We start from the raw sequence: 16,268 nt of genomic DNA, 5'->3' as shown, positions 1-16,268 counted from the left end.
CCAGCAGCTGCTGGTGGCCAGTTTAGTTTTGGGCTGCTGCTGCTGCCACTTGTCCAGATGGAGCTGAAATAGTTTTGGGCTGCTGCTGCTGCCACTTGTCCAGATGCAGCCAGCTGTGGTGGGACTGCTGGGGGAAAACACCAGAGGTGGGAGGTGGCACGGTGTCCCAAGCACTGGAATTCCCGTGGCTGGGATACCTGAGCTCTGTGGTGGCAGGGCTGGAGTGCTGAGCATCAGCCTCACCAAGCCAAGTGTGTCCCTGCCACGCCTGCACGCTGGTGCTGTTGCACCCCCCCCCCAGCTATTCTCAAAATAAAATCCTTTGCTGGACTTGCCACGTGCAATGTCCTCAGAAATACACACTCTGTCTAGGAAGAGAGAAAAATTAGACAACTGCAAGTTTGATTTGAGTGTAATAAAACTAGTTTATATACACAGTAACATGAATGCCACAGAGTACACAGCAAAGTACCACAGCAAACCAGAGTGTAACTGCCCCTGATCACAAAGGAAGGCTTGAAGTTTATATACTTATTGATATAAAAATGTGTAAATATCAATATGAAGCACCAGATAAAGCAATGCAACCAGGAATTCCAAATACAAATTACCCACAAGAATTGAGCTGAAATTGAAAAAAAAAAAAATTCCCTTATTCAAGGCATTTAAAGAAATCCCATTTAAAAAAGTCCATTGATTCTGGAATCCCTAATTTAAAAATAAATTTCCCCCTTTTATTAAAAACAAGAACATAATCTTAAATGCTCAGCATAATTAAGTTTTAAAAGAAAAAAACCCAAGGATTTCAACTGCAAAACCTTCTCATACCAACAAGTCAAAGGACAAGGAAACAGAAGTTTTGAGTCATTTTTGAAGAGGTGTTATTTATGAAATGACTATTGAAAAATTTACACACTCTTAAATATATATTATATATACAATATATAATATATATATTTTCAAGCAAAAAGGGGCAAAGAATACTTCTGGGATACAAAATTTATATACATACATATATATATTAAAACATGCCCACATGCACTCATATATATATGTATGTATATATATATATATTTATGAACAAATATTCCCTCCATATAAAAAAGCTCCAACCTCTTCTAAATCCCTGAAATCTTCCCCTTGGATTTATGGAAAAAAAATATCTTTATAGTCTGAAGTACAAACCAAATTCTCAAATTCTGTAGAGTGGTAAAACACTTATGTACAGGTAAGTGAAATATTTCATTTCTCACTGGCAACTCTGCTTGATCTGAGAGCATTCTGTGGTTTCCAAGTAAATGCTGAGTGGAGCACCAATGCAAGGAGACCTTTAGGAAGTTATTTAAATTACATTCTACAGCCACTCCAAATCCCCATCTTTCTAATACTGCATCCAGGTGAATAATAAAATCCATACAAATGTCTACTAGAAATTCTCTGCAACACAGCAGGGAGAAGGACTTGCTCCTCCTTTTGGAGTTGAGGGTGCCCTAAGGAAATTTCTCTCCAGTGTTTCTTTTGGAAAAAAAGTAGTTTTTGTGTATTCTTCTGTTGAAGTGTTTGGAATCCAGATGATTGTTTACAGACTTATTTCCACAGGTGTATTTTAAAGAGGTATTTAAAATTCTATTCTGCACTTCTTCGATGTTACCTCACTGAATAACTGAATCACCATCACGTCCCTCTCTGCGCTGACTGAAGGGCTCTGACTGTGCTCTGGGTTTTACAGGAGTTTTAGCAGAACCAACACCACCTCTGCAGAATCAGAGTAAAACTGATGGTCTAGTCAGGCAGGGAATAATGGCCAAGTACTGTTTGCACAGAGGAACAAACAGGCAATTTGGGGAAAGGGGGAAAAGAAAGTGCATTAAAAGCTCTGACTCAGTTTCTACTGTATCCCTCAGAAAAGTTAAAATTGATTTAAATAAAAATAGGACTATTTCATATATATTTACATATGGATTTACTTGCTATTACAAACAAAAAAAAGTTAATTTAGATGGGACATGAGAAACAGTTACATTTTATTTCAGCAGCAAATACATGTTAAAATTAAGGACCTACAGTGTGAAGCTGCTGAATAAATTCTCTACATAGCTGAACCCTAACACATAACTTACTTAAATAGTATATTTTTCTCTGTAACACGTGGGAATTCCCTTGTGTTAACATGTCAAGGTGATCCATTCCTACCTTGTGGGTGCTGCTGGGATGTGTGGAGCAGAAAAGATTTAAGGTGGAACATTCCTGTAAACGCTCCCGTGCATTTTCATCTGTGCACCAGTAACGTGCTATCCCAGCTGGAGTTACTGGTTTCATCAGGTCTGAATGTGGAAGTGAGACCAGGCTTCTATGTTTGGACATTCCAGGGGCTCCAGAAGAAACTTCTGGATTCCCTCATTCCTGAAAATTTGTAGGCAAGCTTTTACTAGTAGATTCTCTTTATATTCACCTGGTTATGCATATTGACCAGATCAGATCTGAGGTTTGACAGGTAATTAGTGAATAAGTCATTCCCACTTAAGGAATACAAACCTAACCCATTTTCCATAACATCTCAGAGTAGTTTTTTCAGCACTCCTGTTGGAACAGAGGTTGTGTCCTGCCTACAGCAGGAGCAGCACATCTCACCTTCACCGCTTCTCCCACACTAATTCCTCCCCTTCCCACAGCAGAGTGTCTGCAGCAGATTGTCAAAGCAAAAGGCTTCTCTCAATGCCTGGTCAGTCCAGACCAACTGACTTGTTATCCACTGTTACTCTCCCTGTGCAGATCCCAAATTTGAAAGCCCACAGTTTTGTCACTTCAGGTTTATGCTGTACTACAAGCAACCTAAAGGGACCCAGTCACATAAACCCCGAACACAAATCTCATGGAACAGATCAACCCAGTCTCTTATGAAGTACAGCATTTAATTTTGCAAAGTATTTTGCATCTTTATGTGGGCAGGATTATTTCTAGGGCTGTTATGAAAAGAGTAAGATTCCCACCAACTGACCAGCTACATTTCAGGTTTTTGACAAGGCACTAAACATTGTGAATCCAATCACTGTGCTCTCTCTGTAACATTAGAGAGGGTTTTAATGGCTCTAATAGGATCAGAAACCACTCATCATAATTCTTCAAACAAGCATTTGATTTTCCCAGAAATTAGTTTGCACTGGAAAAATCTTTAGAGTTCATGTTAAAAATATTTGAATGACAGCTTTTATTAATAGAAAAATATATATTTACAGTCAATACTGTTATCTTAGATTTGCAGCTCTTCCTATTTCTTGAGCTCAACTGAAAGTGCGACATTGCTAAAAAAAAATTCAAGATCTGTGCACATATTCAAGTAAGTTCTAACATGCACAGCCAGGGGTTTTGTTCCTGTCATACACAGGATCCTGTTGCAAACAGAGCGGGTTTTTTTCCTTTTGCTTAGCAATTATGCTGTAGCATTCTTAGGATTTGCTTACAATCAGTTTAATGCATACATTCCTGTATATTTACGTGGCACAGTCTGGTGCCAGGATGGAGAACCACCACAAACACAAGTTACAATCATCAGCTATGGGCAGATCTGCAAAGTCAGCCTCAGGCTCCTCGAGGGAGAGCTCAGGCCAGATCAGGTTTGACTACATTGACCATTCTTTCTTTTTTAAAGAAAAAGACCACACAACATTACAAATTGCTAAAGTTTACCCAGTGCTGCACAAGAAAGAGATTGGTAGTGAACATCTATCCATGCTTGATTATACTGCAGAGCTAAAATGAGTACTGGTTCATCACAACAGATACAAACTGAAATTCGAGAGCTAGAGATACAAAGGCATCGGACCAGCTGCATTAACACCAACGGTGGGAGAACATTCAAAATTCAGCTTGGCATGTGCACGTTGACGCGGGGGGACACCGAGAACGCGGGTCCGTAAACGCGGGAACACCCGCCGGCTCCAGGGGATCGCTGCAGTGGCGAGGGGGGCCAGGCTCCTGTCCAGGGGGGCTGGGAGGGCGGGTGCACACACACACACAGCACGGAACAAACACAACACAGAGCACAGGGAACAAAAGCCCTACTCGCAGCTCACGCACTGACTAACGGCGACTAGAGAGCACACGAGTGCCTTGCCGTGCTCGCCGTGTTAACCTACGAGAGCGTTGCCCTCCCGTGTCCAGAGCAAGCAGGGCTGCACCCAACGTGGGATTCTTTGTAAAGGTTCTTCTACGAGCTGCTCAGCAGTAGTGTAGAAACTTTCTTTCCTGATGTAGTGGAGGTACCTCAACTACACACATTGCACTTGGGCTTTTAATGCACTGTCCTGTTTTTTTCTGCATCAATGCCGCCATCCTAACCTTTTTGCAAAAAAGAGAAAGAAACAAAAAATATATCACACTAAAATATATTATCCTTATCCTTGCCTGATCCTTCACTGATACAGGTGAATCAAACAACAGAATAATCATCAGAAGTTTCAAAAAATCTCCAGGAAGGTCACAAAGACAGTCTATACTACAGCACAATCGATGTAGGCTTCCACACGCCCTTCAGCTGAGCTCTGAGAGATGCCAGAGAAGAGCAAGATAGACATGTCAGCCCCTCCAAGGTACTGTGTGGATCCAGAGCTAGCTTTGCTGACTTTGAGCCTGCAGGACTGTTTGTTCGGTTTCCATGCATCTGGTCCAAGCATGCATATGCTGTATAAAGTGGCTATTTGTTTCAAGGCTGAAGTGAATGGATTCCTCACAGTTTTAACAATTAAAATGAAACATCAATCCATAAAAAAAAAGAACACATGGATATCTGTGCATTTATGTGCCAGGAAAGTAAAGGAAGGGGCTGCAGATCTAGCATCAGGTAAAGGCTGGTGTGTAAAGTGAACACTGTAATGTACAGCTTTAAAAAATAATACAAGAATTGCACATAGATCCATAGGAGAGAAGCACAGGCTCATAACTAGGGCTGTCTGCTTTCCATCACCTGGGTCAGAATATTCAGGATCACTTTTTTCCCTGCATCCAGATCAGTTCTTCAGAGTGATTCAGGAAACAACTCATAGCCTGGCAATACTGAGCAAAGGTATTGTCTGTACAACTGCATAGGTTCCATGGGAAATGGCTGTCAGGGCACGGAAGGGAGTCAGCAGTGGCCTCTAAAAGTGAAAAAGCTCCTTCAGGTTGAGTTTTTAGAAATTCTGACTCTTTAATCCCCACTAATTCCTCCTCTCATCCAAAACTCTGTCTGTGGAGCTCTTTGAGCTCTTCTGACAACATTCCATTTTTGGGGTGTCTGTTGCAACATTAGAAAACAATAGTTACAACAGACAAGATACAGGCAGCCAGAGACCCCTGTGGGGAACATGGACCATGATACTGTCAGCTGTGGCTGCCAAACTTAACAGCTCTCAATAATTAAACAACAGTTTTTTTGCCCCCTTGGTTTTACCCTTCAGAGAACTACGTCTGCAGTAGAAGTGTCTCCATGTGGCCTCTTAGCTACACACAGACAAGCTTTAAACATTTCTATCTCCTGCCAACAAACCAGCAGAGCCAATTTCAGTCCCATTTTGCAGTATGGCCCGAGTGACAAGAGCAGACCAAAATAAAACAGAAGAGGTGGCTGTTATTTTCATCCTCGATTCATAGCAGTGATTGTCAGAGAAGGTTATGTATGTCCTATCCATTTCAAGTCAGGCTTTAGTGCCTTTTGTGATGGAGGGGGAATTTCAGTGGCCCACCATTGTCTTGTTCTTGTATAAATGCAGTTATGGCTACAGTACATCAACAGTCCAGACTGGTGAATGGCACCTGGGAAACGGGACAAAGTGTGCATATTCTGCTTTTTAATGCAGAGGTCATAAGCTAAGGGTAATGGTCTGGTTAAGGCAGCGTTGTTGAACTCATGGATCCATGGGTAGAGAGGATATGGGTAGGCAGTGAGGCAGAGGAGGAGGGAAGGGGACTGAACACAGATGCTCACTGACACTTGCCACAGTCAGCAGGAAAAACACAGCTGGGGAGGAAAATACAGCAAAGTCTGTGGTTGAGACCAAAGGAAAGAGGAGCACAGCCCACCTGTGGGGGACTGATTAAGCTGAGAAGAAATTTTGTGTGGTGTGTGGAATGGAAGCAAATGAGTGTTTTGTGGCACGGTGGATCATTCATCTCACATTTACAACTAATCCATCTCTGCTGATGGTCACTGCTATTCACTAACCAGTGCTACACAGGAAATGACAGAAACTACCCAGAACAGGAGGGCAATTTGTTTACTGCAGTGGTAGAAATAGTGGTATCAAAGTTTGCTCTCCTTTTCTGCCAGATATGAATCAAGTCACGTACTGTCTGATCCAAATGCAGTCATGCACATATAAACAATCCCTAACGGGCCCGGCAAAAAAAGTAAAGTTTCTGTCAGACTGGGGACAGGATGCAATTTCTCCAATGAGAACCTATTTGCTCAGAGTTGCTGGCTTTGATATCTAGGCTGTTTTTAACACTTGTACAAAATGTGAGCCCTAGTGCAGGCTGGAGTGAGGGCAGGGGCAGAGGTGAGGGTGCTTCATGAAAAGCAACAGGCTCTACAAACTAGTGCTGCTTCATGATTCTCACAATGCGATGAAGTGAGTCCGTAGTGGCAAAAGCCAGATACTGACAACAAAGCCAGTCTTCCAGAATAATTCCACAGTCCCTCTCCAAGGACTTCTCTGCAAACTTGATCATCAGCAGCGTCCTTTTTATGTCCAGCCAGTTCTGAAGTATAGCATCTCTCCGCGAGGGGTTGGAAGAGGTACTCAGAGCATGGAACAAGTCCTCACGTGGACCCCAAAGCAAACACTGAAGGATTCCCTTGGCTTCTGATATCAGGATCCTCTCTGAAGGGTTGGGATTCAGCAGGCAGCTGGCAAGTTGTTGAAGCCCTTGAGAGTAAAGGGAACGGCAAGGAATCTTCGGGAGGTCAGCACGAGTGTACTCCTTCTCTTTCAGCTCTGGATTCTCATCGAAGGGGTTGGGTAAGTGCAGCATTTCATAGATGAGGATGCCAGTCTGGAACTCATCACACTTTTTGTACTGTGTCGCCGTGATGATTTCTGGAGCCAGGCGGGACTGATCCCGTAGGACCTCTGGATCCACCATGTGACTCTTCTGCTTGGCCTGGGAGAAATTGCTCACTATGAGCCTGGCTGGGCAGGCGGTGTTGGGACCGTGCTCCATGGACTCGGGGCTCAGGGGGCTGCCTCCCGGTCTGGAGTGAACCAGCAGCAGGTTCTCCAAGCGCAGATCACAGTGTGTGATGTGATATGGCTTCAGGTGCTCCAGGCCCAAACACAGCTGCAGGAGGAGCAGACAGACCTGCCTCTCGTACAGGTCGGGGCTCTTGGCGTGGCGGGGCTCGGACTCGCGCACGAAGTCGGCCACGGTCAGGTGTGGCACCTCCCGCGTGATCACCACCACACGGCTGCGGGGCCGGCTCATGGTCCCCGGCCTGCTGGAGCCCTCTCTGGCTGCAGCCTCCGCACTGGAAGCCGTGTCTCTGTTCTTCTGCTCAGGTTCTTTCTCCTCTTCCTCCCGGTCTTCTTCTTCTTCCGCGTCGGGCGCGTCATCGTCCTCCCACGGCAGGAGTCGAACTGGCACTTCAGCCAGGAAATGGCCACAGTCCTGCTGGATGTTGAAGTTGATGGCCAGGCTCTGCCGGATAGACAGGCTGTGATAATACTGCTGGGACTCCTTTGCTTTGCTCTTACAAATCTGGGGGAGGAAAGTAAACAGACATAACTCTTAGATTTCTAAATTCTGCATCCTTTTTATAAATATGTATTTTGTTGATGGGATCTACAGACTAGACCTAAACACGAGCAATAAAAAATTCTTTACTGAACCGACCTTGGCAGACAATCTTAAGGCACCCAAACTGTTTCCATTGGCTAGTAAGCAACTGCAGAGCAATACATGCAGGCACCTCTCCCTCTGCATAGATTATCCAATGGAAAATACAGTCTGGTTTTTAATCAGAGTAGCAGCAATATATGGCCAATGCACAGTGAAGCATATTCACAGTTACTTGATTATCCATATCATTTTCTTGCATGTTCTTCTCTCAGCTTTAAGTGAAGCTTGAACAAGACAAAAATAATCAACAACAATAGAAGAGACAAAGAAACATGCACAGAGTGTGTGACCAAACGCTTGCAAGTGGCCCAGTCAGCACAGCATGACAAGTTACAGCCTGTCAGCTCCAGGACTGGATACTGGAAATTCAATCCATGAGCTGCAGCAGTGCCATGTCTGCAGCGAGGGGAGGGTGTGTCATGGCACAGGCTGCTGGCAGCTGTGCTTGGCTGTGGCTCAGGTGAGGGATGGACACTCCTTAGAACAGGGTACCTTAACTGCTTTCAGTCATCTGTCAAGATCCCAAGTATATGTTTGGGGGTTCTGTGCAGCTGTATTTAATTTATGCCCAGTAATATCTTGTTGATATACACATTATCACCATAATAATTATCCTTATTAATTGTCTGCACTGCCATAACAACTGGCAGTTCCAACCCCCTGACAACAGTCACTGGACAAGCCCCATTAGGGCCTGTGTTCTAAGGCATTTACTGATTAAAATGACAAAGACTCAGGCATGCTGATATTTGCATATTAACCTTAGTTCTACTGAATTCAGAGAGATCATTCAAAGCATGTAAGGTTAAGTGTATGTTTTAATCTTTACACGGTTAAGTGTCCAAATATTCACTTGCTACATAATGTACAGGTCTTAACTGCAAAGCTCAGACAAGAGAGAAGACATCTGTGTCCAGATGAAGTTACAGCTTCCCTCAGCTCACCTCTGAAAGCTGAGATAACTAAGGTTAGTAAAAGTCAGGACTTCTGCAGGGTAAGTTATAAACCTGCTTTTCACTAACACACACAAGTTTTTTATCTTTGATATGATTATGTGGTTAAGAAACGTAATTATAACAACTATATGTTAAGAAACAAATTAGGGATTTAATCTTCTATGCTTGTTGATCAGAAAAGTGCATTGTCAGATCATATGGAAGTGGACACAAGCTGTACCAGCATTTTGATTGTCCTCCTGTCTTCGACACTGTGCATATTTCCATACCTCACAAGCACTTACATTTCCCTATTATGCAAATATAACTTAAACTGCCTGTTTATAACTGCCATGCACAAGCAAAGCAGGTTTGAAAAATGCATTTTCTAGTCAATTTTATTTAAGAGAGGAAAGCAATTTTCTGGAAATGTTGACAGTTACCCTGTTTATACAGTGGCTCTTGCTCATTTAAATTTTCAAATGTAATTTATCCCGTTAGAGGTGAAGTGAGTTGTCAATGGAATGCATTTGCTCCTGCCCCCCCTTCTCTCGAGGGTTACAAAAGCTTAAAAAAATACAGCAAAGATATAGCAATAACCTTTAATAAAACAATAACCTTTGAATTATATATGAAAAGAAAGTGCCAGCTGATTGTGTTTGAGACTGAAGGCCCCTGATTGATTAAATACTTAATACTGCACAGAAAACAGAACTAGAAAAGTTGCACAGACCCATATATATGTGTTGTGTATACACACATTGTGTACATCAAATCTGCAAGAAGAGCTATTAAGGAAAACAAAAAGTTTTGTCTTCTATGCCCTTCAAGTCCATGGCCTTTTTCTTGTAGCCAGCCATGGGGACAATCAATTCCAACTGCAGAAAGGGTTCAGTGTGTTGTAATCCAACCTTTAGTTTTTAAAAATACTTAACTGACCTAATAAAAAAAATAAACTTGTTCTGAAAGAGTTTAATTTTAAGGTCAAGCTTACTTGCTGATAAAAACAGTTGAAAACCACACTTGGCTTCAGCTACTGCACTATATTTGATCCACAGAGGATTTCTAATGCCACCTGCCAGCTAAAACTAATATTCTATTAGGAATATATAATCCACAAAAGTATTTGCTCTGAAAACAACATACACTTCTCAATTTGGTGAATACAAGGCCTTTTTTAAAGCTTATGGAAAGGATTTCTCCTTGCCTACAGAAAAAGAAAAGCAAAGGAATTGAGACTTTTTCCTAGTTTCTAATTTTAGGCCTAGTCAGCCTCTCTTTCCTGCTTCCTTCAGAGGAGGTTCTCAGATTTACTCCTGGCATTTCAGTTAAAGTTGGGGATGGGCTCTGCACCTCCCAAAGTCAGCCTTGGATCGCTCATTTCAGAAAATACGGCCAATCCCAGAATTGTGAGAGAGGAAAGGAACCTGCACCCACCCTCTGGGGCTGTGGTAACACTTCCCTCCCCTGTGGCACTGCCTGGCTGTGCCCTCTGCACCAAAGGCACTCAGCTCTGGGGCAGAGGGCACTGCCTCTGCTGTGCCCATTCCCTGTTCCTGATGCCTCTGCTGTGCCCATTCCCTTTTCCTGATGCCTCTGCTGTGCCCATTCCCTGTTCCTGATGCCTCTGCTGTGCCCATTCCCTGTTCCTGATGCCTCTGCTGTGCCCATTCCCTGTTCCTGAGCCACTCCCACTGGCCTGCAAGGCAAACCCCAGCTCTGTGTTGTCAGCTGCATCACTCCTAAGAAACGCCTCTCCAGTCTGCTAAACCCACCCCAAAACAGAGTTATGCCTTTCTATCCTCTTTGCCTTTCTTCCTGCTATTCAATACTAAATCTATTTTACTTCACATTAAAGTCACAGCCCTTCTCCCCTCTGATTGAATAAAAACTGATCCCCCATTCCCACCCTTGAACGTTACACCTTTACAGCTGGGGAAGGTGGAACTTTCCCCCTCCTCTTTGCTTTCTTTCTGAGAAAACCCAGCCCTTACTTCTCCTGCCTTTATTCCTAATCCTCTGATTATTGGTGCTCTTTTCTGGATTCTCCCCATTTATGACATCTTTCTGAAGAGTGGTATAATGAATATAATATTCCGAGTTAAGACCTTTCCAGCAGCAAGCAGAGCTGAGCTCTGTATATATAATGATCCTTGGAACACTTCCCAGGACAAGAAGTTCCATTAACTCCCCTGTTCACGAGCAGTGTCCACTCTGCAGTCTGAAGCCACAGCAGGGACAAACCTTCCCCAATATCAGTTCTTAAAGATGTTTTTGTTTCAGACTCTTCTCTTTATATCAATAAAACACAATTTAAATTATCAACAAACCAGAAATTAAATACTAAATAATATTATGATTAAAACCAATACTAAAATGATTGCATTCATGAAAAGTTTTTCCCTCCTTATTCTGCTGTTAAGGAATATAACCAATACAGGGGAAAAAAAAATCTAATCCCACAAATGCCCAGTGGTGATGGCTTTTGGACACTTTTTCCTTCTCTTGTTTCATACAGAGAAGTAGATGGGTGCACAAACGTGGATGCAGTATCTACACAGAGAGCTGAGATGTGATGAGAGATGTATTTTCTGCTTCTTGCCTTTTGTTTACAAACACCATGAAGTGAGAAGCGGAGGAGGCAGCTGGGCTATTTCAGGCTGATTAAACTGCTGACTACACAAACACCAAAACTGGTACACCAGGCACTCTGTAATCGCCAAGGGGAAGGGAAAGCTGGGCTGTCTGGAGGCAGCCCCCAAACCTGGGGTGTAATAACAAATCAGACACCTGCCTGAATTCATAAGGCAGTTTCTAGAAGACAGACCTGCAGTAATCTGATGTCCCTGTAAGAGGGTACTCTTCAGGTACATCCTGGGGTTTTATACTGCAGTGTTCACATTCTGATTTACAAATATCTTGTTAGAATGGGGAAAATGTACTGAAAGCAGGAGACAAACTTAGTTTTCTTATTGATCTGTTCAAAGATGGTTTATAGAATTCAAATTTCATTTATTTCCTGTACTATGCTATCATTTTCTGAGTTGCAGTTTTTACTTGGAACTCTATTTTATATTACCATTTTGCAATGCAGTAGTGAATACTAGTGTTTAATACTATCAATGGCTAATCATTCTCACCCGAGCATTTCGTATTGGAATAACGCCACTATCACCTCAAACTATCACCTGAATGACCAAGATTTATAAGTGTCAAAATGGTTTGAGTTAGAGGAAGTTATGGGGCCAAAGTCTGGACTTACATTTGAAAAGATTTAGGGAACAAGTTGTGACATTTGATGGCCTTCCTAACAAGTGCTTTCAACTGCTTGTGATGCACTGCTAAAGAGTGCACCCAGAGCTGCTTTTCTATTTGTGAGGTTAAATGCTGTGTCAAAGCTGTGAATAAATGTACAGCTCAGCTTCCTTTGCATTTTTAAAGCTTTTGTCTCTTCCATTTGTCTACTCAAAAAATATGGAAATCCTGTTGCCTTTTACATACATAATATGTTTTGAACACCTATTTTTTGGCAGAGGAAAAAAAGGTGAAAATATCTAACACCCACAGAAAGTAGGATCAATCAGTCCTTTACCCTTTGCTTTAACGAGCTCCATCCAGCTGAGCTGTGGAGATATGGTATGTGATAACAGCTGAGAGGAAGCTGTTGATAAGGGCTTGGCCAGCCTTATTTCTAGAGCTGATAAAGAGCTGGTTGTTCAAAAGATGAAGCAATGCTGGTAAAAAGCCCTTCCTTATGAAGCAAGAAAGCCATGAGAAAAAAGAAGTACAAGTAGGAAGGAATGGAAAGTATCCACCTTCCTTCTCTCTGGAATGCACTGTCATCATGCATCTTTAATGTATCCACAGGAACTAAACTTCTGTCACGTTTACAGCGACAGGGCAGGTTTCTTTACATCCTGCCATTTCAATTTTCCCCCCTGCTCCCAGCCCAAGAAGCAGGATTTGGATGTTTCAGAGCTTCTACAAACTGTTCTGCATTAGCTTTTATTTTTCCTTTATGAGTCCCGTAGCCTACTGTGCCATCAGCTGACTTTCACTTCCCCAGCAGGGAATCTCATTTCCACTCTGTCCTATGCATTTTACAGGGCATCAGTGAACTTAAAGCACGATGAATATTGTGGGAAATGAATTTACAAGTGCTGAAAATGAGAAACACAGAAGATCACAAAGACTGCACCATCTGTGCTACTTTGTTGTATTGCACAGAGGGACAACTGCAAATGAAATTCTGTGTAGAATGAAAGCTTGCTAATCCCAAATTGATAGCTTATTCTTGGCACAACCTTGTTTTCCAAGGAGGCCAGTTTGATATCTGATTGACCTCATTTTCTTGATCTGGCCTTGGAATAGAGCTCTGACTTTTTAACGATGTGCCAAAATACAGAATTCTATTCTGCCGTGACTGAACTCTGAATGGGCTCGAAGTTGAATGTACATTTTATTCTGATCTGAGGCATGAAGTTCTGGGATGACCTTAAATAACACTTCTGTCAAGAAGCTCCACTAGGAAACTAAATTACCAAAAAAAAAAAAACACCTCAGCACACTGTGACAAACTAAACATAACTAGAAAATAATCGTCAGCTGCAACCGGGAAACTGTCAGCCAGGCTCAGCCCAGCACTGCTCACTTCTGCATTGCTCCGTTTTACAGCTGGGACAGGAGCCTTACAAGAAATCCTCAGGTTTTACTGCTAGAAAAACTTCTGCCTGCCCTGCAGCAATCAAAGCAATAAATTTTTACTGCTCCTTTGAGCTGTTTGCACCCTTGCAATTCCTGCCATCCCAGCGAACAGCACTGCACCACGTGCCCGTGGCCAGGGCGAGCCCAGCGGGTTTTACGGCCCCGCTGTTCCCTGGGGACTCGGAATCACCTGTCGGGCTGGGATGCTGGACAGTGTTTTCCCTGAGAGTTTCATATTGAAAGTGGAAGTAGTTTATGTCACTGACATAATAACCTCGTCTATTACTCATTCTGAGTCATATATATATATTTTTTTTAATAAAATGCTCCCTGTGACATCACTGCCTGATTCAGTCCCCGCTGGGACACAGAGCTGAACTCACCCAGTCTCCTGTGTGCAAAGGGCTGCTGCTCTCTGCTTTCACTTTAGTGTAACCTTTTCACCACATATTTGGAATTACTGGTAAGACTGTGGTTTCAGGGGAATGTTTATCCATATTGTCCCAGATCCACCAACTACTTAGGATGTGGTCCTGCACTTAGTGAAAAAAAAACCACCTCAGGGTCTGGAACTTTTTGGAAACCTTCCTTGTAAGGAAGCTTTTATTTTTCCGTTTGAGAAAGTAGTTTTCTGATCACAACTTATGTACTGGTTTTATTTATAATGTTTCAGTCAAAATAATTTCCACATGGCCTCCTGCAACGTTTTTGCACAGGGTGTTTACGAGAAGATTATGTGAGAGTGAAGCAAAAAGCATTATACAATGTTGTGAAACAACACACCCCTATAAACATTTCCTCTAATATCCACCCCAACAGAACAAGTTGTGCTCATTCTCCATCAAATTTATCAGAGCTTTTTTTGCTGGTGAAACCATCAGAACATAAAAGTTCATCTGCACAAAATGTTCATTCTTCTAAATTTAACTCAGCAGTAGTCAAATGGTTAAAGCTGAATTTTTAACAGTGCTTTTGTAGTTCTATTTTTGGAGCTAGAATATTAAATTTTTTAAAAATTTGTGCATTAAGACCATTAACACCGTTTGGGGGTCAATCTCTTATTTTCTATGAAGAGAATAATAATTATAAAATCTCATTATCACATTTTTTCTCAGATCTAATATTAAAATCACAGAACTTAAGAACTGTCTGAACTGTTAGCCAGCGCTGCTTGGGTAGTTCTGCAAAACTCAAAAGAGCTCCATAAATTCACATCGCCTGAAGATGTGGCTCCATGTACACTTTCAAAATGCATTTCTAAGACTTGATCCAAAACAACAGGAAGACCATATTTTGGATTCAATAGGCACATTGGTAATTTTCATCTCACTCTTTCTTCCATCCTGTTTTGGGGACGAGGGATTTCAAACGGCAGGAAGACACGGCTGATTTATTGAAGGTAGATTATGATGTAATTTGGCTCACACAAAAAAACACCCACGGTAGTAAAAACTGGCGTATTTGTTAAAGCTAAATTCCCCAAATCTCTGTGTAATGTCATAGCAATCTGTTGTTATGAGCTCTTGGACAAACCTGAGCCTGGACTGATGGCTTGTAAGTAAAAGATCAACCTGGGGCAAACATCTTCCCCTATCACATTAAGTGCCTGGGAAGGTATTTTCAAGAGTAACTTTTCCTCTCCTTGTAACAGCACAACAGCTCACGGTGACCTTGAGCTCAAGGATATTCTGTGGACACTTCACTCACATCTACTACCATGCAATAAATGTTGTTAGTCTGAGAACTATTTTTAAGACACCTGAATTATGAAAAGGAAAATTTAGCACCTATTTGACCATGTTACATTGCTGTTCTTTCTTCTCACTGGCTTTCTACAGGGGAAGTGTATATTTAGGAGGACAACAACAGGTTTTGCCAGTCAGGGAATGCTTTAAAGGCACAAATGTGATGTGCAAAGAGGTGTCACATTAGTGACAGCTCAAACCTGCCTTTAGAGAAAAATACCACGTTGGGCCCCAGAAACAACCATTTGGAACTAAAACAAAACAACCCAAGCCAGTAATGAGTAATGCCAGGGTGCTGATTCTGCAGCCAGAGCTGATGGCCAGAGACACATTCATGGCCTGGTTCTTTCTTGGCCACTTTGTACCAAGTGGCATCCACAAGACATCCACGTTTCATTTCACATCTTTTGAGATCCTTAGTAATTACCAAAATATAAATGGTTATGCCCAGAAATCTGCCTTAAAAAGATGCCTTTTCAAGTTTCAGAAAAACGTATCAGTTGCACCAATCCTACCTTTTATTTTTTCATATCTTACTTGCAAACAAGCACGCAGGAGTGGCAACAACATTTTGTTCCTGTAAAGCACCACCCTTGTGAGAATGTCAGCGTGCTCTGTAAGGAATAACTCATCAGGCCTCACACATCCCTGTCGGGTAATAAATGTTTTATCTCAGTTTCAACAAGGAGGAGTCAGAAGTTCGGTGATTTACTCAAGGTCACCCAGGAAGCCTGACAGAGCTATGAGTCTCAGCTGTCCTTCTCACTATCTTCCTACCAGATAAGCATTGAGAAATGCAGAGATACAGTGCTCAGGAAGAACTACCTATATAAAAGTCCATAAAGTAACAACATCTAGTGAGACAGCTGCCAACTAAGCATTAATATATTAGCAGTAAATCTAGTAAATTTTATTTCTTTAATGTGTTAGCTGAAGAATTTATAAGGCAACACTGATGGCTGTAGACAGAGCTTTTGAAAGGCTGGTAAGGAAAACTGGTGAAAATGTAAGA

The 16,268-nt window shown here is 42.2% G+C and overlaps 1 protein-coding gene across 6 annotated transcripts in view; it reads right to left on the bottom strand.

The window, feature by feature from the left end:
* Positions 1-405: 405 nt before the first annotated feature.
* Positions 406-16,268, bottom strand: part of PEAK1 (pseudopodium enriched atypical kinase 1) — a 113,038-nt gene continuing 97,175 nt past the window's right edge. For all 6 annotated transcript variants that reach the window (XM_017816871.1, XM_017816872.1, XM_017816873.1 and 3 more), the window contains one exon: positions 406-7,731. In XM_017816871.1, the coding sequence (XP_017672360.1) occupies positions 6,571-7,731 (1,161 nt within the window). In that variant the 3' untranslated portion in view covers positions 406-6,570. The remainder of the gene's footprint in view (positions 7,732-16,268) is intronic.

This window comes from Lepidothrix coronata, unplaced genomic scaffold (assembly GCF_001604755.1).
Source record: "Lepidothrix coronata isolate B3197 unplaced genomic scaffold, Lepidothrix_coronata-1.0 Scaffold58, whole genome shotgun sequence".
Lineage (NCBI taxonomy): Eukaryota > Metazoa > Chordata > Aves > Passeriformes > Pipridae > Lepidothrix > Lepidothrix coronata.
Note: the sequence above shows the minus strand (reverse complement) of the source record. Positions and strands in the feature narration are given on the sequence as shown.